General features: G+C 37.0%; 5 protein-coding genes and 1 non-coding gene across 8 annotated transcripts; 3 read left to right on the top strand and 3 right to left on the bottom strand.

Moving 5' to 3' along the window:
* Nucleotides 1–5,391: 5,391 nt before the first annotated feature.
* On the top strand, nucleotides 5,392–8,099 carry LOC106399258 (glutathione S-transferase T3-like). Of its 2 annotated transcripts, none has more exons than XR_002658737.2 (4): nucleotides 5,392–5,638; nucleotides 5,723–6,079; nucleotides 6,222–6,282; nucleotides 7,920–8,099. XR_002658737.2 is itself a non-coding variant. In XM_048769761.1 (4 exons), the coding sequence occupies exon 4, from the start codon at nucleotides 6,641–6,643 to the stop codon at nucleotides 7,658–7,660; it is 1,020 nt and encodes a 339-aa protein (XP_048625718.1). In that variant the 5' UTR covers nucleotides 5,392–5,638; nucleotides 5,723–5,879; nucleotides 6,042–6,079; nucleotides 6,222–6,640; the 3' UTR covers nucleotides 7,661–7,832. The 2 variants fall into 2 exon arrangements, 1 of the variants encoding a protein (XP_048625718.1); XM_048769761.1 differs by lacking the exon at nucleotides 7,920–8,099 and having other exon boundaries at nucleotides 5,723–5,879; nucleotides 6,042–6,079; nucleotides 6,222–7,832.
* Nucleotides 8,100–10,849: 2,750 nt separating this feature from the next.
* TRNAQ-UUG lies at nucleotides 10,850–10,921 on the top strand. Its single transcript has one exon. It is a non-coding gene; the product is annotated as a tRNA-Gln (tRNA).
* On the bottom strand, nucleotides 10,894–12,460 carry LOC106365492 (DNA-directed RNA polymerase III subunit rpc6). Its single transcript, XM_013804908.2, has one exon. It carries the CDS (start codon nucleotides 12,339–12,341, stop codon nucleotides 11,646–11,648), a length of 696 nt encoding a protein of 231 aa, XP_013660362.2. The 5' UTR covers nucleotides 12,342–12,460; the 3' UTR covers nucleotides 10,894–11,645.
* A 4,294-nt stretch (nucleotides 12,461–16,754) lies between these two features.
* On the top strand, nucleotides 16,755–18,139 carry LOC106428408 (WD repeat-containing protein RUP2-like). The gene has a single exon (XM_013869166.3). It carries the CDS (start codon nucleotides 16,770–16,772, stop codon nucleotides 17,928–17,930), a length of 1,161 nt encoding a protein of 386 aa, XP_013724620.2. The 5' UTR covers nucleotides 16,755–16,769; the 3' UTR covers nucleotides 17,931–18,139.
* A 1,650-nt stretch (nucleotides 18,140–19,789) lies between these two features.
* LOC106402758 (40S ribosomal protein S11-3-like) lies at nucleotides 19,790–20,841 on the bottom strand. The gene is made up of 4 exons (XM_013843543.3): nucleotides 20,670–20,841; nucleotides 20,445–20,586; nucleotides 20,193–20,337; nucleotides 19,790–20,111 (listed from the first exon to the last, which is right to left on the bottom strand). Exons 1-4 carry the CDS (start codon nucleotides 20,679–20,681, stop codon nucleotides 19,931–19,933), a joined length of 480 nt encoding a protein of 159 aa, XP_013698997.1. The 5' UTR covers nucleotides 20,682–20,841; the 3' UTR covers nucleotides 19,790–19,930.
* A 766-nt stretch (nucleotides 20,842–21,607) lies between these two features.
* LOC106403075 (remorin 1.4-like) lies at nucleotides 21,608–23,536 on the bottom strand. Of its 2 annotated transcripts, none has more exons than XM_013843926.3 (5): nucleotides 23,133–23,536; nucleotides 22,793–22,831; nucleotides 22,395–22,482; nucleotides 22,118–22,199; nucleotides 21,608–22,030 (listed from the first exon to the last, which is right to left on the bottom strand). In XM_013843926.3, the coding sequence occupies exons 1-5, from the start codon at nucleotides 23,308–23,310 to the stop codon at nucleotides 21,836–21,838; spliced, it is 582 nt and encodes a 193-aa protein (XP_013699380.1). In that variant the 5' UTR covers nucleotides 23,311–23,536; the 3' UTR covers nucleotides 21,608–21,835. The 2 variants fall into 2 exon arrangements, with proteins under 2 accessions (XP_013699380.1, XP_013699378.1); XM_013843924.3 differs by having other exon boundaries at nucleotides 22,793–22,834; nucleotides 23,133–23,530.

Genomic DNA, 23,536 nt, shown 5'->3' with positions numbered 1-23,536 from the left:
TACAGAACCTCATCTGTTTCTAAATACAGAAAACAGAACCGCTTGACAAACAGAAAGCTCGCAAAACAGAGCATCTTGTTGAATCCATTGTGGTCTGTGTAGGATGGCTCTTTCAACCACAAATAGGAAACTAACATATATACAAAGAGAGGTTTTGACACCAATTTGACACCAATTTGGCCAAAAGAAATCTTGACACCAATCTTATCATCAAAAAGAGGTTTTCAGTGAAGAGTGGCGCTCGTCTTCAGCAGCTTCGCAACTCGCTGGCTACTTGCAAACAAAATGGAGCTTCTGTCGACGACTATTTTGGAAGACTGACGAAGATTTGGGATGGCATCAGGGAGTGTATGAATTCAAAACAATGCAATTGTGGAAAGTGTGAGCGCGATCTTAATACAGCCCACGAAGCAGAGAGAGAGAGGTTTTACGGGTTCATGACTTTCTCTCAGGTTTAGAAGACTCAGCACATGGAGTTATCCGTTCTCGTATTTGTGCTATCACTCCATTACTTGAGCTCGATAGTGTGTATTAAACCATTGTCCAGAATGAAACAATACGCTCCACTGTAGCTCAAGAAACTCCGGTAATGAGCTTTGCCTCACAACTTGCAGCTTCAGCATACAACAAGGAGCAGACTCTTCGTCCAAATGGAAACAATCGGATGCATCCTGCTAACCGTGATCCAACTCGAAAGTGTTCAGTGTGTGGTCGGATGGGACATGAGGCAAGTTCCTGCTATAAAGTTATTGGATATCCAGAGGGGTATGGATCCTCAGGTCGTGGACGCGGCACTTCAGGTCGTGGTCGTGGAGCTATGCCAAGAGCAAACAGCACACAGATAATGGGAGCCAATGCCGCAGCTATTGCATCACCGGTGACTCTTACAGATGCAGATTGACAAGGGCTTAGTGGCATCTCTGATGACCAATGGAAGATAATTCAGCGTATGGTGGGACAAACACCAAAGCCAGAGTCTTTAAGTGGTAAGATTGATCATACTGGCTGGATTTTGGATACAAGTGCGACACATCATATGACTGGAAAAGTAGAGTGTCTGGAAGACATTCATCTTATACTTCCGGTGTCCGTGTGATTACCCAATGGTTTAAACGTTCTTGCTTTACAGCAAGGAACTGTTACTTTGAATCCAAACTTAATACTCCATAATGTCTATCTCGTGGATGGTTTTGACACCAATTTGATATCTTTTGGCCAATTGGTTTCAGATAATAGACTGGTTGGACAGATCACTGATAAGCTCTTGTTATTACAGGACCGCACTACGAAGACGCTGATTGGGATGGGTGAAAGAGAGAGAGAGGGACTGTACCGGCTCTGTGGTGTTGGGAAAGTGACTTCACTGCATACAAGTGTTCGAGATGACTCAGTTCTATGGCATCACCGACTAGGTCATCCTTCTCCTCGGATTGTTAGTTTGCTTCCTGGTGTTTGTAGTGGTAGTAGAAATGAGATTTTGAAACAATGTGATATTTGCTTCCGTGCTAAACAGACTCGTCAATGTTTTCCAGACAGTTCAACATATTCTAATGCAATTTTTGATTTGATTCATTGCGATTTATGGGGTCCGTTTCGTACTACGGCTCTATGTGGCACACGTTATTTCTTAACTATTGTTGATGATCATTCTCGAGCTGTTTGGGTATATCTTTTACAAGATAAGACATCTGTGTCAAGTCATATACATAATTTTGTGGCTTTGGTTCAGAAGCAGTTCTCAAAGAAAGTAAAGACAATAAGAAGTGATAATGGGACATAATTTCTTTGTCTCTCAAGATTTTTTCAGGAGAATGAGATTCATCATGAGACATCGTGCGTGTATACACCGCAGCAGAATGGACGTGTCGAGCGCAAGCATCGACATATATTAAATGTAGCTCGAGCATTGCGATTTCAAGCTCACCTTCCTATTGAATATTGGGGAGAATGTGTGAAGACAGCGGTCTATCTCATTAACAGGACGCCGTCCCAGCTCCACAAAGGCAAAACTCCTTTTGAAAAGCTACATGGAAGGGTTCCATCATTTAGCCATCTTCGCACCTTTGGTTGCTTAGCATATGCCCATAATATCAATCACAAGGGGGGCAAATTTGCTCCACGGAGTAGGAAGTGCGTCTTTCTTGGGTATCCAGTTGGGAAAAAGGGATGGAAGTTACTTGATCTAGAAAAAGAAACTGTCATCATCTCGCGAGATGTTGTGTTTTGTGAGGATAAGTTCCCATTCTCCAATTCCCTGATCACACCAGTGCCTGCTACATCAAACGTGAACCTAGAAACAAGGGAGATCTCCTTTGATGCGTCTGATTCTGAAAGTGTGGTGTCGGCTACAGAAGAACCAGTGGGTACTGAAACTCCGATCCTAACGTCTCTTGTACCAGAAACTGTGACACCAAGTGTAGCAATGGAGACTGATACTGTGATTCCTATGGCAGACTCACCAGAAGCTACAAATACTGATCCCATGGGTGCTATGGTTCCTACAACAGAACCACAAGAGGCTGCTAATATTGACTTAGAGGAGCAGATACCGGCTGACTTGGGACGTGGTCATCGTTCAAAGGTTCCTTCGACAAGGTTACGTGACTACGTAGTCAACACAGTCACCGTCGAATGTCCTCTCTCTCTCATCATCTTCACTCTCTCCACAGTTGTCTTCAGGTTCGGTTTACCCTCTTTCTGAATCCTTATCTTGTGAAAAATTTCTGCGTTGCATCGCAGCTTCTTAGCAGCCATAACGGCTCATGATATTCCAAAGTCGTTCAAAGAGGCGATGCTTGATAAGATATGGAGAGAGGCTATGGGTACTGAAGTACATGCTCTTGAAAGTCAACATACATGGGATCTTCAAGAGCTTCCACCAAACAAGAGAGCTCTTGATAGTAAGTGGGTTTTTACGATAAAATACCGATCTGATGGTACTATTGAACGCTTCAAGGCGAGGTTAGATGTATGTGGAAACCGGCAGAAGGAAGGGGTCGACTATACTGATACATTCTCGCCTGTTGCAAAGATGACGACAGTTCAAGTTTTCTTGGATTATGCAGCTAAGAAGAATCATGAGGTTCATCAAATGGTTCACAACGCATTTCTCCATGGTGATCTTCATGAGGATGTTTATATGAAAATTCTGCAGGGGTTTCCTTGTCCAAACAAGACTCGTGTATGCAAACTTCGTAAATCTCTCTATGGGTTAAAGCAGGCTCCGCGGTGCTGGTTCGCAAAACTCAGAGATGCTCTCCTCAAATATGGTTTCACACAGACCAAGTCTGATTACTCTCTTTTTATTTATTCGAAACGTGGAGTATCTCTCAAGGTTTTGGCATATGTTGATGATTTGATAATCTCAGGAAGTAGTCCATCAGAGATCCAACTGCTCAAAGATTACTTGTCGACATGTTTTCACATGAAGGATCTGGGCATTCTGAAATATTTTCTTGGTATTGAAGTTGCAAGGAGCCCTACTGGTTTCTATTTGTATCAACGGAAGTACGCCACATACATTGTTACGAAAGCAGGACTTCTTGGCTGTAAGCCAGCAGGATCTCCCATGGACCAAAACCATAAACTTGGTCGTGTAAAAGGACCGGTCATGTCTGAACCCGCACGTTATCGTCGACTTGTTGGGAGGCTCATTTACCTTTCTGCCACAAGACCTGATTTGACGTATGCAGTGCACATATTATCACAGTTTATGCAATCACCTAAAGAAGAACAATGGCTGGCTGCACTGAAGGTGGTTCGATATTTGAAAGGCACTCTTGGACAGGGTATCATACTACGAGCTGAATCTCCATTCCACTTAACAGGCTGGTGTGATTCAGATTGGGGAGGTTGCCCGATCACGCGTCGTTCGCTTACAGGTTGGATTGTTCAGTTGGGATCATCTCCAGTTTCATGGAGAACCAAGAAACAAGATACAGCTGCGTGTTCCTCAGCAGAAGCAGAGTATCGAGCGATGAGAGCAATTATGAAAGAGCTTCTCTGGCTAAAATCATTGCTTCGTGAGATTGGAATTGAGCACAATGGTCCTATTATATTCTTTTGTGATAGTCAGCCTGCGATTCATATCGGTTCTAACCCAGTTTTCCATGAACGTACGAAGAATATTGAGATTGAATGCCATTTCATTCGAGATGAGATCATCAAGGGAGTCCTAAAACCATCCTACGTCTCTACTACAAACCAACTTGCAGACATTCTGACTAAAGCTTTGGGACGTAAGGAATTTGAAAGTTTTCTTTTTAAGTTGGGCATTCGAAACTTGCATACTCCAACTTGAGGGGAGTATTACGATATGATATATTCTCATATCTTTGTATATATGTTAGTTTCCTATTTCTACATATTGCTTTATTCATGATTAGGTTTAGGAACTAACACTGAGATTGTATAAATACCCTGTAACGATGTTTGGAATAAGATAAGTTGATATTAAGCCATTCATATTTTGTCATATGATATGATTGACAGATTTTGTTATTGCCGTTAGATAACATCACATCTGTAAGAAATAAATAACCTAAATTTCACATCTATGAATTTTCTTTTCTTTTTGGTGAAAATTAATTTTCTTTTTGATCTTTAGTTCATGTTTTTAGTTTGATTTATAAATATATGAATCTGGATGTGTAATTTCTCTATTTTCCACTCTTGAATAATGTAAACCCAGCGTTAAATATAACACGAATGCAGATATCGTAAAAGATTAATTAAAATAGATCAATTTTCCAATAAGATCAAAACTAAGTTGGAATCTGCACCCTATAAGATTTTATTTCCCTAGCAATTAATTATCAAATTTAGAAAGAAAAGCTTTTGGTGTTAGAAAAACGTTTAATTTTTTTAAGGGAGATAAGGTTTGCGTGTAACGTACCAAATTATTATTTTTTTTTCGTGTAGAATGATATCTCTAATTATTGAAGGCTTTATTGGACAATATATGAGTGATGCTTCCACTCCCATATAAAAGAAGAACATGATAATATCAATACTTTTGTGTTTTTTTGTCTCTTTTCCTTTCACTTTTTCCAAAAAAATTGTTTCTCATTTCTTTTTTTTTTTCTAACACACTAACTAAAACAATAATGTTGGTCTTCCCCAAAATCTGATAGAACACTTGGCAACTTGTTTATTTGTATTATGAATGTGAGAGTGCGTATTTTATGCATATATATCCCATTATAATCTTGCTTATAAAAAAATTGATTATACTCGAAAATATGAATTATATATGAAGATTAGAGCAGGATTATCCCTTGTATTTAGGGGAGATCTTATGATTAAAAGAAAATCAAAAAGACAATTAAAAGGTAAAGACGTTTCTTATTTGGGGTAAAGAAGAAACGTGTTTATGGAACACGTGTAAGCAAAATGAGAGGAGAGAAGGGGAGCGTGTCTTTGTTTCGTCATTTCTCTCTTTTTTGAAACCGAATTGTCTCCTTTCTCTCTCTCTCGAAACCGAAGCTCGGAGAAGGCGATTCTCCTACTCTCGCCGTGGATCGTCGACATACCGGCGATACTCCCTGTCTCCACACCTCCTAACGGAATCCTCTGTCTCTGTGGCTCGTGTGACTATGCGATTCTCCCTCTCTCGCCGTGGATCAACCGGAATCGGAAGGTAAATGTATTGTTGTGTATTTCAATCATGCATGTCTAGATTAGACTTCTTCTTGGTTTGATCGCGAGTTTTATTTGTTTGTAGGTTCAATTCTGTCTTGCGGTGGCTCTCCTCGACGACTGACGGAGCTCTCTGTCTCTCGGTGGCTCTCCTTGATGGCTGACGGAGCTATCTGTCTGGCGGTGGCTGTCCTCGACGGCTGACGGAGCTCTCAGTCGATGGCTCTCTGCGAATCGCTCAGGTAAAGCTTCTGTTCCATGTTCTTCAGTCATACATGTCTTAGGTTCAAATATATTATTTCAATCTCGTTTTGTTTATTGGTTTTGATTGGGCTTCTCTGTGGTGATTAATTTTATTATTTGTTTGTGTCTTTTGGTTCTGTCTTTTGCGTGCTGAGATGAAGGGATCAAATCGCGTTTGATATGTTCTGTGGAATCTGAGGTTAGTGTTTGCTTTTTAATCATCTTCCGTCTTAGATAAAATAGCTTCTGTGTTGTGTACTGAAAAGAAAAGAATTAAAGTCTCAGTCTTTGTTTCAGAATCAAAGAAAATGGGTTAATGTGTTCAGTCTTTGTGTGTTTAGATGGCTGGATCAAACGTGCTTAAGCATGGGTCATTTGACAGAGGAATACGCAGCATCAAAGGTTAGTCTTTCTCTCTTTTATCTGGTCGAAATGTGCTGGTGTAGCTTCTGGTCTGTAATAAAATGGTGTAGCTTCTGTCTGACTGGTAGTTAGGTTACTTAATGGTTGCTTTAGTGTTGGGTTATGGTTGTGTCACCGTAATAAATAGAATTGATGGTGTGAAAATAAAGCATTGTTTGTTTTTAGTTGTTTGTTGTTAGATATATGTCAAGTCATATTGGTTGTGTGTGTTGAATGCGAGTTGTGTGTGTTGGTTACATAGACTTGTTGGTTGTGTGTGTTGAATGCGAAATCTCTCTCCTTCATTTTCTTGAACGTTTTATAAACTGTGTCTTCTAGTTCATTCTCCAACAGATGAATGCGCCTTCTCATTCCTTTTCCTCTTTCCCCTGTTTCTTCTCATTCGCTTGTGTCTCCTCTTTCACCTCTTTCACCTCTTTCTCCTCTGTCTCCTCTGTCTCCTTTGTCTCCTTTCTCTCCTCTGTCTCCTCTTTCTCCTCTCTCATTGACTTCGAAAATGGATTTCAATCCATTCCAGGACTCGGCAAATTTTGTTGAACTTCTCCATAGTCAACAAAATGTAGTCTTTGGCAGTCAAGGACGCGTTCCAACCTCTTCATCGCAAGTGCCGTCCTTTGGCAGTCAAGCTGCGGAGCTTCCAGTAGAGCGTAAGGAAAGAAGGACGTGGACAGTGACAGAGGATATAGTGCTGATTAGCAGCTGGCTGAACACTAGCAAAGACCTCGTGGTGGGGAAAGAGCAGAAGTCAGCAACGTTCTGGACAAGAGTTGCAGCATACTTCTCGGCTAGTCCAAAACTTGCTGGCTATGAAAAACGCGACGGGAATCAATGCAAGCAACGTTGGCACAAGCTGAATGAAGCAGTTTGCAAGTTTGCTGGGGCGTATGAGGCAGCCACAAGAGAGAAAACCAGTGGCATGAATGACAATGACGTTCTAAAACTAGCCCACGAAATCTACTTCAACAACCAAACAAAGAAGTTCAGCCTTGAACATGCGTGGAACGACCAGAAGTGGTGTGAGTTCGCTACCTCTAAAACTGAAAGTAGCTCCAAAAGGAGGAAGTTCGCTGACGGTTCGCATTCAGGAGCAAGTTCTCAAGTCAATGAATGCGATGCTGGTGTAGAAGGAACATCTCGTCCCTCTGGTGTTAAGGCTGCAAAAGCTCGTGGAAAGAAGCCGCAGGTTGAGGGGCAAGATGTGTCTGATTATCAGCTCATGTGGAGCATCAAGAAGGATGACTTGGCAATGAAGCAACAGCTCTCCAAGATGAGGGTACTTGAGAAGCTTCTTGCAAAGGAGAATCTAGCTGATTATGAAGAAGATCTCAAGAAAAAGCTTATAAATGAGTTAATGTAACTCTCGGTTTGTTTGTTTGATGTTCAAGTTCATGTTCTAGTTTGTTTTATGTTCAAGTTGTCTCGGCTTTATGTCTTCCTTATGTTTCATGTTTCATGTTCTCGGCTTTAGGATCTACTTAAATTTGTAATGTTTTGCTTCATGTTATGTCATGTTCTTTTTCTTGTTCTAATGCTTTGGTGTTTTGTGTTCTTGTTCATTGTTTCATGATCTTGTTCCGGGCCATTGTTTCATGTTCTTGTTCTTTTATTTGTTTCAGGTAGCGGGAAAGGAGAGGCTACATTGGAGAGGAGCATCACGGGTTCTTTTATTTGTGTCAGTTTGTATTGTATCAGTTTGTGTCAGTTTGGCTTGTCTCGGCTTGATTCAGTGTGTCACTGGTTTCAGTGTGCATGTGCATCACGCAGTTTGTATTATTTGATCACACAATACCAACTACTTGAACAAATAAACACACTTTTAACACATTACCAATACCAATACCAACTACATTTGATCATTTGTATTATATAATTCACTGCTATTGCTCTCTACTTCTAACATCACACAAGCTCATCTACTCTCTTTTTCTAACAAAACCAAATTCATCTTCTCTCTATTCTCTCTACTTGTATCAAGCATACTCATCTTCTTCTTTTTTCCTCTCTTTGATCACAAGTTTATAAAACTCTTTAATCATTTCTATGGCTTCTTCTTCTCAAAACACATTTGATGAATCATCTGATGATACATTTGATGACATATTTGATCAAAAATTTGATGAAAAATTTGATCAATTCTTTGATCAAGCGTTTGAGAATTTAAATATTAGTGGTGGTCAAAAAAAAAAACCCCCGAGCTTATATCGAAAGAAATCGTGAAGAAGGGCATATTCATTTATGGAATGATTATTTCTGTGATACTCCAACGTATCCTGATAATTTATTCCGACGACGTTTTCGAATGAACAAGCCATTGTTCATGCACATTGTTGATCGACTCTCCAACGAAGTTCTATATTTTTGGGAAAAGAAAGATGGTCTCGGAAGGATTAGTCTCTCTCCTCTTCAAAAGTGCACCGCAGCCATTCGTGTCTTGGCGTATGGTTCTGCAGCTGATGCGGTCGACGAATACCTCCGGCTCGGTGAAACAACAACTCGGTTATGTGTGGAAAATTTGGTAGAAGGAATAATATATTTGTTCGGCGATGAGTACTTAAGAAGACCAACACCGGCTGATCTTCAACGTCTACTTGATGTTGGAGAATATCGTGGATTTCCCGGGATGATAGGAAGCATCAATTGTATGCATTGGGAGTGGAAGAATTGTCCAACCGCTTGGAAAGGACAATATTCTCGTGGTTCGGGTAAACCAACAATCGTTTTAGAGGCGGTTGCTTCATACGATCTCTGGATATGGCATGCATTTTTTGGACCTCCAGGTACATTAAATGATATCAATGTTCTTGATCGTTCACCTGTTTTTGATGACATAATAAAAGGTGAAGCTCCGAGTGTCACTTTCTCTGTCAATGGAAGAGAGTATCATATGGCTTACTATCTCACCGATGGTATTTATCCAAAATAGGCAACTTTTATCCAATCTATTCCTCTACCACAAGGGCCGCAAGCAGTTTTATTTGCTCAACGTCAAGAAGCTGTCCGAAAAGATGTCGAGCGTGCTTTTGGAGTCCTGCAAGCTCGCTTTGCCATTGTTAAAAATCCAACGCTGTTTTGGGATAAAGTCAAAATTGGCAAGATTATGAGAGCATGTATCATACTCCATAATATGATAGTAGAAAACGAACGAGATGGATACACTCAATATGATGTTTCAGAATTCCAACAAGGAGAAGACAACGGAAGTTCACATGTTGATCTCACGTATTCTACAGATATCCCTACAAATATCGCAAACCAGATGGGTGTTCGGATAAGAATTCGTGACAGACAAATGCATCAACAACTGAAAGATGATTTGGTTCAACATATATGGCATAAATTTGGACGTGATGAAGACAACAACTGAGCTCATATGCTTATTTCAAATAATTCTTGTTTATTTTACTAATCTTTATTTTCATGTTTTAATTTTAAAATCTATGTTTAAAATGTTATCATTTATGTAATAAAAAATTAATTTAATAAAAAAAAATATTTTTTTAAGAAACCCTAAATAAGAAACTTGCAATGGATGGGAAAAAATCACAAAGTTCTTAAACATGTCTCTTACCAAAATTAACTCCTAAAATACTATTAAAAATAAATTAAGAGACCCATTAGAGTATATGGGATAAAGATGCTCTTATCTCCATCCACTGTTAGGCAAAACGTTTGAGTAAGGCTCCCTCATTTGGCTTTAGTACAGTTGGCCAGTTTTCTTTGGTGCACCAACATTTTCCCTCTTTTTCAAATATTTAAACATTTTGGTTTTTTAGTTAAATAAATTATATCATTAAGATTATCTGCTCAGATTTATATAAGAAAAAATATATATTTTAATAATATCGGTTTTGATTGTAAGTAAGAAGTAACAAACCAATGGAATATACTAGGCCATGCACAAACTTATATATATGTTTAGACATACTTATATTGAACATATATTTACAGAAAGAAAAATTGTTTCCTTGGTGGTTCAAGCACGTTATGCAGCCCTCTTTTATCAAAAACCGACTTGACATTGTATTTATTCAGTGATGTAAGTTATGCATCCTCTTTTGATGAAAGAGACAATCTTTTGGTGTTAACAATGACATATAACCATACATGAATGGTCTGTCTAGTGGTAGGCGAATTATAGTGAGATAAACGATCTGGGTTTGAATCAATCTCACAATATTAAACATGTGTGCTATACAACATAGGTATATAATTTCTATTACGAGCAACCAGATCTATCTGTCACCAATGAACATGCCCCGCATGATTAGTTGGTTAGGTTCGGTCTGCTAGACACTCTTAATTACTACTAAAATAAATAATGACATATTCTAATTCATAGAGATCCTTATTTAACAGATATATAGAGAGAGGGAAAATACCCTCTTTTTCAACAGTCAGTCTCCCATATTCTCCTAGATAATTAGCCTACTACAATGGCTACATATTATTTACAAAGCTGGAAACTGAAGAATATGCATGTTTCTTTTTTGCACAAAAGCTTTGTTTAACATTACTAAATTTGTATTTGTTGAAGGAAAGACCATCCGGTTCTATGGTGTAGTGGTTAGCACTCTGGACTTTGAATCCAGCGACCTGGGTTCGACTCCCGGTAGGACCTTACTTTTTGCTCTACCTATAAATTTGAAGGTTCTAAAGCTACACTATAACTCGTAACAATATCTGTTACATTTGGTCCGGCCTCGTGTTACTATTCTGGTCCAATAATGTTAATTACACGAAGCATAGCCGACCCATTTGTTTCTTTTTTGGGTGGGGGGCTACTTAAAAAGTGTTTAACGAAGGCATATCCTCTGATGGATGACACTATTAACATATTGTACTTGGTGCTCCTGGTTATCTATATAAACATCTATCTAGAATGACTCTCAACATCTACAAAACGAAGTTTACCATATTTGATGACATAAAAGAGATGGGGTAATGCCAAGATGCTGACAGGCATACATGGTCATCATATTCCTAAACACTAGTCCTTCCTAAATTGTCATTAATCATAATCAATAGATACGGTATCCAAGATAAACATTCCTAAACGCTAACAAGGTTGTTGAATGGAGGCATCCATTTATCATTCTTTCTTCTAAACTAGGTTGGCTTTGTTGCACATGCTACAATGAATAATGTTGATCCTGATTATTACATGTTTTGCAGTGAAAGTACAACATTAATACAAGGTAACTAAAACACATATACACTGAGAAAGCTTGCTGAGAAGATCATAATCCTCCATTCATGTTTTCTTGTTTTAGTTCTGTCAAAACACCTTGAAGTATTATTACATCTTATGTCCAAATTCAAACTTAAAATCGAAAAAAAAGAAGCTAAAAGTCTAACCACTTCTGATAATAAACACATGTTGTTGGAGAGATGGCCCCATCAGGTGTACAAAGCCCTATATGTGGACAAGCCCCACAAGGTATAGAAGCAAAAGCTCCATCTCTAGCTTCACCACCACCTGATTTTTTACCGATCAGTTTATACCAAACTTCACCGATTCTCAAAGCGGAATGCTCACTCGACCCATTGCTCTTCACCTCCATGATAACATTATCCAAAACCAAGTTATCGAGTATCACCTTAGTCTGATCTCTACTCAACTTGTACTCATCTCTACTAGCCTTTTGAAAACACGAACATATAACCTCAAGTGTAACAACCTTTTGCTTAAGCCTCTCCAGTATATTGACACAAATCTCCTTGAGATCTTCGATCATGGAAACGTCAAGAGCTCCATCGACGTACCAATCCCCACCTTGTAGCTCCTTACAAGGCTCGAACTCCACTGCAAGAAAGTGTTTGCCCCCTTTGTTTGAAACCTCTTTGATGAGTTTGCTCTTCTTGAGAGAAGTGGTGGCTTTTGTTACGAGGGCTTGTTGGATGCTTGTCCCTGCTGTAATCTCGTATTTAGTTGCACCCATGCCTTGCTTGCTACGTATAAAGCCTAGGATCTTCTTCTCGTTTTCCGTCATACCACTTGACGATGATCTCGGCGCTGCTGGGCGTCTTCGTGTACTCATCTTTTCTAATCACACTGTAAACACACAGATAATCTTTATAGACTCACTCAAGATACAACAGCGTTTGAGGGAAGATCAGATTCAATTTACCTCTAGTTTAGTTTCTTGGAGATGAAAAGGATAATCTATCTTGAGATTTTAGGAAGCGAGGAGCCAAGAGAAGGGAGAAGCAGACGATGACTGGAATGCGAAGGTAACTTGTAAGTAAGCGAAAAGAAAACCCTATATATCATATTGGGGTTGATCTTAAATAGAAGAAAAGAGGAGTCTAGATAACAATTAAGGAAACAATTGAGGATTTGCGAAATAAATATCAAGGAATTTCCTACAGTTTTAGGCTTAATTACCAGACTTTATTAAAAAAATATTATAATGAATTTCTTGTTTTTGTTATATTTTACACTAGTTAGGATGATTTTTTGTCAAATTATTAATATATATGAATTCTATTACACTTTTCTAATTTTCTTATGTTTGAAAAATATTTAAGAAGATTTTTTAATTATGATGAATAAAATTTTAATATTTTTTATCTTTTATTTGTTTAATTCTTCAAATAAAGATTTATTCATTATTTTATTTATTTATTTCGTTTAGTCACTAATCGAAGTTTTAAAAATCGTAAACTATCCATATTTTCTTCTCTAGCCAAAAGACTTAAGGAACATGAATAAGAAACTAAAACCACACGCACATCCCTTATATATTGTTTTGTTATGGTTGGTACGTGAAGTATTTCCCTTTACTTATTTTTATACAAATATATATACTCAATAAAGAGGTTATTCTGTGATTATGGGATTGTGTCTACATGAGCAATTGTAGAATATGAAATTCGAAGGTTGAAAAGAATCTGTTATGCTCAGTTTCCTCTTGGGCTATAGGCTATAGCCTATATAATATTCCAATGAAGCTTCTTCTCTTCCTGCAAATTTTTAGCAGTATAGTAGTGTTGTGCCACCAATTCCCCAAGATTAGAGACAAGGACAAAAAGAAAAGTTAGAAACAATGACAATAATAATATACGAGAAAATACACCGTGTGTATGCATCTAATTCGAATGTTTAAATAACTCACGAATAAAGCGTTTTCACAAGTAATTTTGTTTTTTCAACTGTTTTGATTTCATAAAAAGCATTGGTTCGATAATGGAACGTGTTCAATAAAATGAAAACATATAGAATTGAAACTATATGAAATACACGAGCCTTCAATAAGAGAGAAACAAATTCATCATCTTTTTATTTTTTATAATTTTTTTCTAAAACTTTATATTTAATTTCATAACTTTTTTTGTCAGCAACATACACAGACTATATAGACTCTGCAAACCAAACTGATAACTCCGATGGACGACGGTTGTTTTCTTGCACTGCGTGCAAAACTGTCCGTCTTAAATTCTGCGTTTGTGGTATATGAGTGAGCTCTATGCTGATGAAACTTCTCTTCAAAATTTTTATGTCATCCAAATAAGTTAGAAAGATTGGGTTCCGAAACTATCTTCACCACCAACTGAGAACAAAAGTTAATATCAAAATATTAAGTCAGGGGAAATTGAATCCTATGTTCTTAGGTGATATATTTAACGTTTATAAATTTTATATTGTTCCATATGAGTTATTTGTCAATTCATTCTTTTGGCTTATAGTTGAAGAATTTTGGTAAGCTCTTTATTTGTATAATGAATCAGTCTATTTTTTTTTTAACAAATGAATCAGTCATTTTAAATAATGAATTTTGAAGATAACATCACAAAAATGAGGTATTGTTGGTAAGGTAAAAAATCGTTTACATATTTGACTTGATTCCTATTTGGTAACATAATCAAAACAAAGAAGGTATGGAAACCAAGACCAGTGAGATTCCTCATGTCTATAAACTAAAGGTAAACGTACAATAGCCACCACAGCTCGTCCAGTTTCATCAAGATGCAACATGCGCCATTTGTGTATACGTACCTTGATCTTCCTTATGTTTCCCTCGTCATAGAAGCCATGCACGTATACATGGAATATAAGGTCTTTATGTTTCCTTTGCTAAGATGGGTGATTTTCTTATGTTTCAACTTATTTTTCAATGATGACATGATTATTTACACGGCAGTAAGGTAAAATTAAATTTTCTTGTCACTAGCTATATCTCATTCTTCATAAGTCATAACAGCTTGAAACGGATAAAAAAGACGGGCTTTATATACTTTTCTGCGGGTTTTGTCAATGACATCGTTAGTGATTCTAGGTTTTTGCAGAATTGTATGCAATTCCCATTGTATGCATTTTTATCCAATGGCATACAATTCTGCAAAACCAAGAATCACTAACAGTATCAAGCATCCCGCATCTGGATTTTGTGTTTCAATCAATCTTCGTGAACTGCAAGAGTTTCAGTGCACTACCAAGAACCGAGATGCGCTCATAAGTCATAACAATAAAGGTAAATTGAAAAGTCTCGAGGTGCTCAAGTCTCAACATCTCTCATTCTTACCTCATGGCCCTGACAAGGAGTAAGTCAAGAAAACAAGAACAAAAAATGGAGAACGAGGGTTTTCTTTTTCATTATTCATTAAACATAAGCCTATTTTTTTAGAGTAGCAAGTTGTATCATAAGTTTGTTGAAATAAAAACTACATTGTTACGAATCTCAAATTAGAGAATAGAGGAATGAACTAAATTGACAAAATGTATTGTTTATAGTCATGTCATTTTAACTTCATAAATCTTTGTGAACTATCAAAAACCAAATACTTCAAATTTCAGTTTAAAAAAAATCAAAATACTTTGATTTAAGTTTTCTAAAAATCCAAGAAAAAAAACAAAATTGAAACTAAATTAATATGCTGATTTCTTATTCAGAAAAACTGAATAATGCAGTGTACAACTTTTTCATTTAATACACAACTTCTTAATGGGCTATTCAGATTGTCTTCTCACTTTAGTTGGTGTTTTATATTGTAGGAGGTAGCTATTTGATTTTTTTTTTTTTTGTACGTAGCTATTCAAATCAATGGGTTTTGAAGAAGCATTAATTAGGGGTAGGCATTAAATTAAAGAGATCGAATCCAGTTCTTCAAGTAGAGTAGGTCCAGGAATGTAGCTCAAGTGTTTTGAAGACGTGAGGCTGAGAAGCAATGACGAGACATAAAAGGGAGGACAATGACCAAAGGTGGTACTTAACACACGTATGAACAACTCCTCACCTTTCTGTCCACAAGAATTTTCATTTTCTTCCCCCCATAATATATTTCATCTCCTTTGCTCTTTTCAAGTTTTTTTTCCCGATTAATCTTCTTTACCGACTCGTAAGAACATAGTAAGTCGATAGCATATGGTCTTAGAGTTTGCTATTGGTTAATATTTTAATATACTAAGTCCGTGACAAAAGTGAAACATTACGCAATCTTTAGAGTTTAAACTCTTAACGTATGATGAATTAACGTCCCTTCAGCCTTGGCCTACTAATCAGGGGCGGAGCCGTAGAGGTTGGAGGGGGGTCAGCTGACCCCACCTTATTTATAAAATACAAGTTTTTTTTTCAAGAAAAAATATAATGACCTTACCAAATTTTATAGTTTGACCCCACAAAAATGAAAACAATGAAAAGAAAAGCTTAATTTAATTAGGCAAGTAATAATTACAATTTTAAAATGTTATATAATTATTATTTATTTTTAGCAAAACATTAAAATCAGATTTTGAAATAGGCAAAAACGGCAAAAACTCTTCCTTAGCCTACTGTTTCATCTCTGCTTTTTGTGAGGTAGAAAATATAAAACATCATGTATGTTCAAGTTATTTTCTTTTACATTAATTTAATTTTGTATATTTTGCTTTGGATTTTATTTAGAATTTAATAAAACATGAAAGCTACTAATGTATTCACAAGCTTTTTTAAATTATCTATTTTTTAAAGATTTTGGAGAGTTTTAATTTAAAATTTTATTAAATAACTCTGAAAATTTTGTAGAAATAAAATTATGAAAATAGTATTACAAAATTATGTTGGTGACTAGTTTTTAAATGATTCCCTCATTTTTTTGGTTAAAAAATATTTAAAGATTTAAAAAATTAAATCATAATAAAAATATTTTAAGCTATAGAAAAATAATTTTTATAATATTATTTTAGCCATTTATAAATAATTATATATATATATATATATACAGTATATAGGTTTACGGCCGACCCCTGTAAGAAAACATTCTGGCTCCGCCACTGCTACTAATGCACCTATCAATTTGCATGTTTGGCTAAATAAGTAGCCACGACAACGAGTTTTCACATTTTTTACCTGAAGTGGCATTAAATGGGACCTTCTCTGACATATAGTATACGAATGGATAGCCATAAAATCATAAGTGGATTGGTAAATACAGCCATTTTTACCGGTGGAAAAAAGCAATATTAAAATGTTTTAAAATTTGTTAGTTGAATGGGATTGGTTTTCGATTGGTCCGAATCCCCAGAAACAACAGTCATTCTCTGTTTTCATATGAACACTCATCGTACGCAAAAGCAGGAAGAAGAAGAAGCAAGACACGAATGGGATCTTTCTCTCTCCACCGTCGTCTCTTCTTCCTCCTCTTCTGCCTCCGACGTTGTCGGAGCTATAGAGTTTGATCCGACTGATAACATCCTCGCTACCGCCGGAATCTCTAGAAAGATTCGTTTTTACGGGCTCACTTCTCTCTTACGGACCACCGCCGGAGTCTGCGGAGGAGCAGGAGGAGGAGTTAACTTCGTCGATCAAACCAACGCCTGTGAATATTACATATGCACTCCGGCGAAGCTTAGTAGTCTCCGGTGGAAACCCGGGTCGTGCGGTCGGGTCATCGGGTCGGGTGATTACGACGGCGTTGTGACGGAGTACGATCTCGAGAAGAGGACGCCGGTTTTCGAGCGGGACGAGCACGGAGGCCGCCGCGTCTGGAGCGTGGATTACACTCGTCACGGTGGCGCCGCCGCCGTGGGAGCGTCGGGATCAGACGACGGAACTATGCAGGTGTGGGATCCGAGGTGTCCGCCGGAGGAATCTGTCGGCGTTGTCCGGCCGGCGGGACTTTGCCGGAGTGCCGTTTGCTGCGTCGAGTTTGATCCCACCGGTGGTCACGCGGTGGCTGTCGGATGCGCTGATCGGAGAGGTTACGTGTACGATATGAGGAAACTCGTTGACCCGGCGTTGACTTTACAAGGTCATACCAAAACGGTGTCGTACGTGAGGTTTCTCGACGGTGGTACGGTGGTGACGGCGGGTACGGACGGATGTCTGAAGCTGTGGAGCGTGGAGGACGGGCGCGTGATTCGCACTTACGAGGGGCATGTGAATAACCGGAACTTCGTGGGGTTGTCTGTGTGGAGAAACGGCGCGCTGTTTGGTTGCGGATCGGAGAACAACAGGGTGTTCGTGTACGATAGGAGGTGGAGGAAGCCGGTTTGGGTAGACGGGTTTGAACCGGTTGGTTTGACTTCTGCTTCGGATAAGCGGTTCGTGAGTAGCGTTTGCTGGAGGCAATCCGGTGTGGACCAGTGTACGCTAGTGGCTGGGGGATCTGATGGAGTTTTGCAGGTTTACGTGGGCAAAAGAAAGCCATAGTATTATTATTCTTTTTTAATTTATCATTACTATCTTTTTTCTCATGAATTTATGATGCTTCTTCATGAGATTGATTTTTGCTGCAGTTGCGAGAGCGTTCGACCTGTCTTGTTTTTAATTATAAAGGATTTTTACTTTCTTCTATGTTTTAAATGTAATATCTAGTCTTTTTTGTTGTTTATAACCAGAAAATTTGAGTGTTTGAGGCATACGTTTTCATATTCTTTATACGATAGACTCGTGTAGTCATGTTAAAGAAATATTTTTTTTAATGTTTGATTGGGAGTACAATCGTACATACCAGTGAGTCGTCAAAACCAAAAGAGCTGCTACTTGCAAAGTTGGCAGATATATAATAAATTTATACTGCCTTCGTCTACCATATAGTATATCAATGCGCCTTACGAATTTTGACCCGTGATACATTTTCGATAGGTGGAATCTATGATCTATCTATCTAGAATCTATAATCACGAGACTGTTATTTGCTATTAAACTATGAACCGTGACAATGGAACAAACAACAGATGTGGATACTGAAATAAGCAATGCCAAAACGGAAAACATATATGATTTTTCTGAAACAGTCGAACTAGCAATTACAAAGTTTATGCTAAACTTGGTATAAGAGATTCGAGTGTTGTTTTGAAACAACTTGTTTATATGATTAAGTCTAGAATATGAGCTGTGGAAATAATCGGTCATGCTCTATAACTTGTTTATATGATAAACTCTAGTAATATGAGCTTTGGAGATAATCTGTAATACTTTATCATCACACACGTACACGCACACATGGGATGTCTTAAACCAAGTGGAGGGTATCCTACACAGGTATGCTATCCTAATACTATTCCATTCGAACTTAGTTTTCTAGTATTTGGAATAAACCAAAACAAAACAAAAATCATGCTTGTGTTAATGCTTAGCAAAATTAACTTCTTTAATCTTCCAACATTTTTGAACAATGAACACCATGTCCTATAGTTTTGAATTGAAGTGGTAACACCAGTGCAGTGCCTGCCTTTTTAGGGGCCTAAGGCAAATTTTAATTTAACTATATTTATATATATAATTATATATTTTTATAATAGTAGATATTATTTTAAATGATATAAAATAATAAAATGTCTAAAATAAAAATGATAGTGTTTAAAGAATTTTGATTTGTGAGTTTTTGTGCAGAATCATATATATATATATTTCCAACTACTTTAACAAATTAAAAAAAAAAAAACAATACTCATTTAATAAAAATACTAAAAAATATATATTTTCATATATCTTATAAAAATGAAACTACATCATGTTAACCAATGTTCACACCACTAAATGTGACAAAATAATTATAAAATGTGAGTGTAAGAAGGTTGTGTGGAAACAAATTTGATAAAAAAGGATAGCTGTGGTCTTTAAACTTGAATAGACAAAATTAAACATATAAAATGAAGGAAAGAAAAGCATATTTTCTTGTTGATATTTCGTTTTGAAATCAGATAAGAAACATAAATAAATTAATGTTTGAACTATAAAACCAAGAGAAATTTTGGAGATTTGGGGCCCCAAATTTTGATAAATTATGTGAGGCCTGAGGCCAATGCCTTTTTACTAATACTGTAAGCACGGCTCTGGGTAACACTAGCATAAACAACCTGGTTGATTTATTGCACAAGGCTAACTGCATACATAAAGTTGTTTAATAATCCTAATGCATTTGTGGCCTCATTTTTATTTTTATTTTTTATCGCCTTATTTTTCTACACTAAGAATACATATATATATACCTTAAGTAAACTAACCATATTTTACTATAGTATCACCCAAGTAGACAAAAGTAGATGATTTCTAGAGATACCAAAGATAAAACAGATGAATGTAGTAAATTTCAAATAACCAAAGTAGGTCTATTAAGTCTATGGGACTACAACAAAAGGAGATCACCAAACAAAACATTCCAACATCAAAACAAGCAAAGTTAAATCTCCATAACTTCAAAGCTCTTACATTCCAGTGAATGCCTTCTTTGCAAAGGCAGATGCGCCTGCCGGGATCACCTTCAGCACATTGAACCTCACCGTCTTTGACAACGGCCTGCACTGGCCAATGATGACATGATCACCTTCTTTGACACGGAAGCAGGGTGAGACGTGGGCAGGGATGTTGGAGTGTCTCTTCTCATACCTGATCAAAATGTAAGGAGATATTAAAATCCTTATAGGCTCTCTATCAAGAACAGAGGTTTTCACACTCGTAGTAAAGTACCTTTGATACTTCTTGACGAAGTGGAGATAGTTCCTGCGAACAATGATGGTTCGCTGCATCTTGGCAGAGTGGCAAGTACCAGCTAAGATACGTCCCCTTATAGAAACGGTTCCAGTGAATGGACATTTCCTATCAATGTAAGTTCCTGTTCCACATTACAAAAACATGTCTGAATCTAACTGACCGTGACATTACAAAACATAGTTACACTACAATGAACTATTAGGAGTTAAAAAAAAAAAAAGAACAAACCGTCAATGGCGTCACGAGGAGTCTTGAAACTCAAGCCAATGTTCTTCCAGAAACGGTTTCCACCTTTGCCAGGTCTCTTTCCTTTCCCAGATTTCTTCGAGCTTAGGAAAACCTTGGGTTGCTTAAGAAAAGCCTTCTCAGTCTGCAATAGATACAAGAAGAGGAAGATGAGATATAACTGTATTTAGAGTGTAGAAATGAGAATTGAGAACGAGGAGATCGAACCTGTTCAGCCATGGCTACTGGTTGCTGCTGCTCTCCGCTGAAGCAAGGGCTGTAAAAGAGATGCGAGAGGCGAGGCAGCGACTGATGAAATGAAAGTAATGAAGCTCTCCGGACAAAACCCTAGTTCCTAAGATCTCTTTTTCTTTAGGTTTGGGCCTTCTGTCTCATGGGCCGTGAATATGTATTTTATAGCCTTAAGCCCATGTACTTGGGCTAGTGACTAGAGCATGGTTAAATTGAATTAATTCAGTTTCTTAAACTTTCGAAATTTTAAGTCCAGTATCGGAAACTTTAGATTTCGAATCTTCTTTCAAAAATGATTCATTATATAATACCTGACGCCGCTAGTGGCGGCAGCGGCCAACAATTACCCTATGAAAGAAGAAAATTTAGAGCCGCAGTCGCATGCCGCCGCGTTGATAAAACGAACAGGGGTAATATCATGTAAGAAAATTTTGAAATCAGCGGGTAAAGTATTTACAAAATATCTTTATCATGGTATAAAGAAAACCGGTAGAACATAAATCTTCATAAAATAGCTTATGGTAGTGCCGTAGACATAAATTTTTATAATATCGTAAAATCATTACTATAAAATAATTTTATATTATTTTCACAATTAAAATAATTCTTTTTTCTTTTGAGCAACTAAAATAATTCTCTTAGTGTATCTTTATAAATGGTCAGCTAGTTTTTTCTTTTACAATGAAATGGTCAGCCAGTTAGATGATTTTTTTTTTAATGAATGTTAAATTTTATTCAATCCAAAAAAAATTTGTTACATTTTACAATGCTTCTTTCTTCTAAATATTTTTAACTCTGTTCTTCAAATTAAATTTTTCTATACTCAAGTAACTGGGCTAGTAGAAAACCAGTGTTGTAGGCCTTGGCTCCCATCTATTATCTCCAGCCCTTTGAATAGAAATAGTTAAAGGATCTACACGGGTAAAACATAATATATCATTTGCACGTACCACAATATAAGATGTTTCTGTATATATATTATGTCATATATTTCTATGTTGCAAATTAGACCCACACATCAAGCAAACTACATAGAAACGTATGAATGAAATGCTTGTTGGTTTCTTTTCCAAAATAGAAAACAAATGTAAATAAAACATTTCAGCAACATCAGAAACATGTTTCCCATCGATATGATAAAATCACATGAATCCAAATAGCTTTTTTGGAGCAGTTCCAGAGGCACGGTATTTGGCAGCTAATTCCTCGGCCTTGAGAACCTCTTCTCCACGTCTAGCTTCGATCATAGCTCTCTTCTCTTCTGCCTGTTTGTGAATTTGAGCTATTTTGTTCTTCATCAACTCTACATACTCTGCCTTCTTCTTCTCCAATTGTTCCTATTCTCAATTCAAGTTTCATGCACAATCATAAACGTTTGAAAATGTCAAACTACAACTGTACAATATTCTGAAAGTAATATTTACCTCTATTTTCTTGAGTTCAGCTTCTACAGCTGCTTTTTTGTTGTTCTCCCATGACTCAATTGAAGAAAGTTTCTTCTCAGCTCTGTATCAAACAATGTATTTATCTTACAACTAGATTCTAAAGACCTTACTGATAATATTTTGGTTTAATTGCAAGAATCTAACGACTGATTTGGTTGTTTGAGAGACCGGTTATAGAATTTAAAGATAAATGTAAAATTCGTAAAATCTTTTTGACTGAAATGTAAAATTAGAAATTAAGATAACAAAAAGTTACTTGTTCTCCACTTTGCATTTCTCAGCCTCTTCCCAAGCTTTGATAAGTGACATCCTTTTCTCTGTCTCAACTCTAGCCAGGACAGCATCTTCACTCCCACGTATTGTAAGCAATCATTAATGAGAGTATGAGTATGTAGGAAAATAAGAGACACACGCATCCACATACAACCTTTATTACCAACGCACTGATTTGATACTCAACCAAATTAATTAAACGGGAGCAAACCCACCAAACTCCTTAGTAAAATATTTATTTCCTTAACAAATTATTTAGTAAATTCCAAAAACATTTCAGTTTTAATCCATCTCGATGGTATACATTAGGTTATATTAGTAATGTTCAGCCAATCTTGTTGACCAAATAAAAAACAAGCATGAATCTATTTCGTTAATTACCTCGATTAATTGACCCTTCCTTTTTCTCCTCTTCTACTTCTTCTGCCACGAACAAAATAGTTTGAATATTACTCTTTTGTGTTAGTAATTTATTTGCTTAAATTTGGTAATTAGTTCTTAGCCTTGCGATAATCTTGAAAAATAGGTTATGATCAATATATAATTAGAAAATATATTTTGGCAGACGCTATTTTCTTTTCTTCAGCAAACTTATTAATAAATTTTATTGAGAAAATTACTTGCGACGTTATGATCAATATATAATTAGAAAATATATTTTGGCAGACGTTATTTTCTTTTCTTCAGCAAACTTATTAATAAATTTTATTGAGAAAATTACTTGCGACGATGGGAACTAGAGCCTTGGAGTCCTCTAGCTTCTCCTCCACCGATGCCGGCGGAGGTTGAGCAACAACTGCCGCAGCAACAGCTTTCTCCGCTGGATCTGGTAGTGATGGAGATGGTTCTGATACGTTGTTAACGGTCTCCGTCACCTTCTTCGGTTCCTCTTCGGCCATGTCGTATGACGTCAGGTATAGCAACTATAGTATAAGAGTACAAAGAATCTGAAGAGAATCAAGAATGATTCAGAAGTCTGCTATTTAAGATAGAGAGAAGAAACTGAGCTGGAAATGTTTGATAGTGATGTTGTGTTCCTCGTTGCTCGCCTTCTTTTTATTTTATTTTTTGCTCTTCTAAATTTAGTACTATCATTGATTCACTGATGCACGATCATTAATGTTT

Source organism: Brassica napus, chromosome C9 (genome assembly GCF_020379485.1).
Source record: "Brassica napus cultivar Da-Ae chromosome C9, Da-Ae, whole genome shotgun sequence".
Taxonomy (NCBI): domain Eukaryota; kingdom Viridiplantae; phylum Streptophyta; class Magnoliopsida; order Brassicales; family Brassicaceae; genus Brassica; species Brassica napus.
Note: the sequence above shows the minus strand (reverse complement) of the source record. Positions and strands in the feature narration are given on the sequence as shown.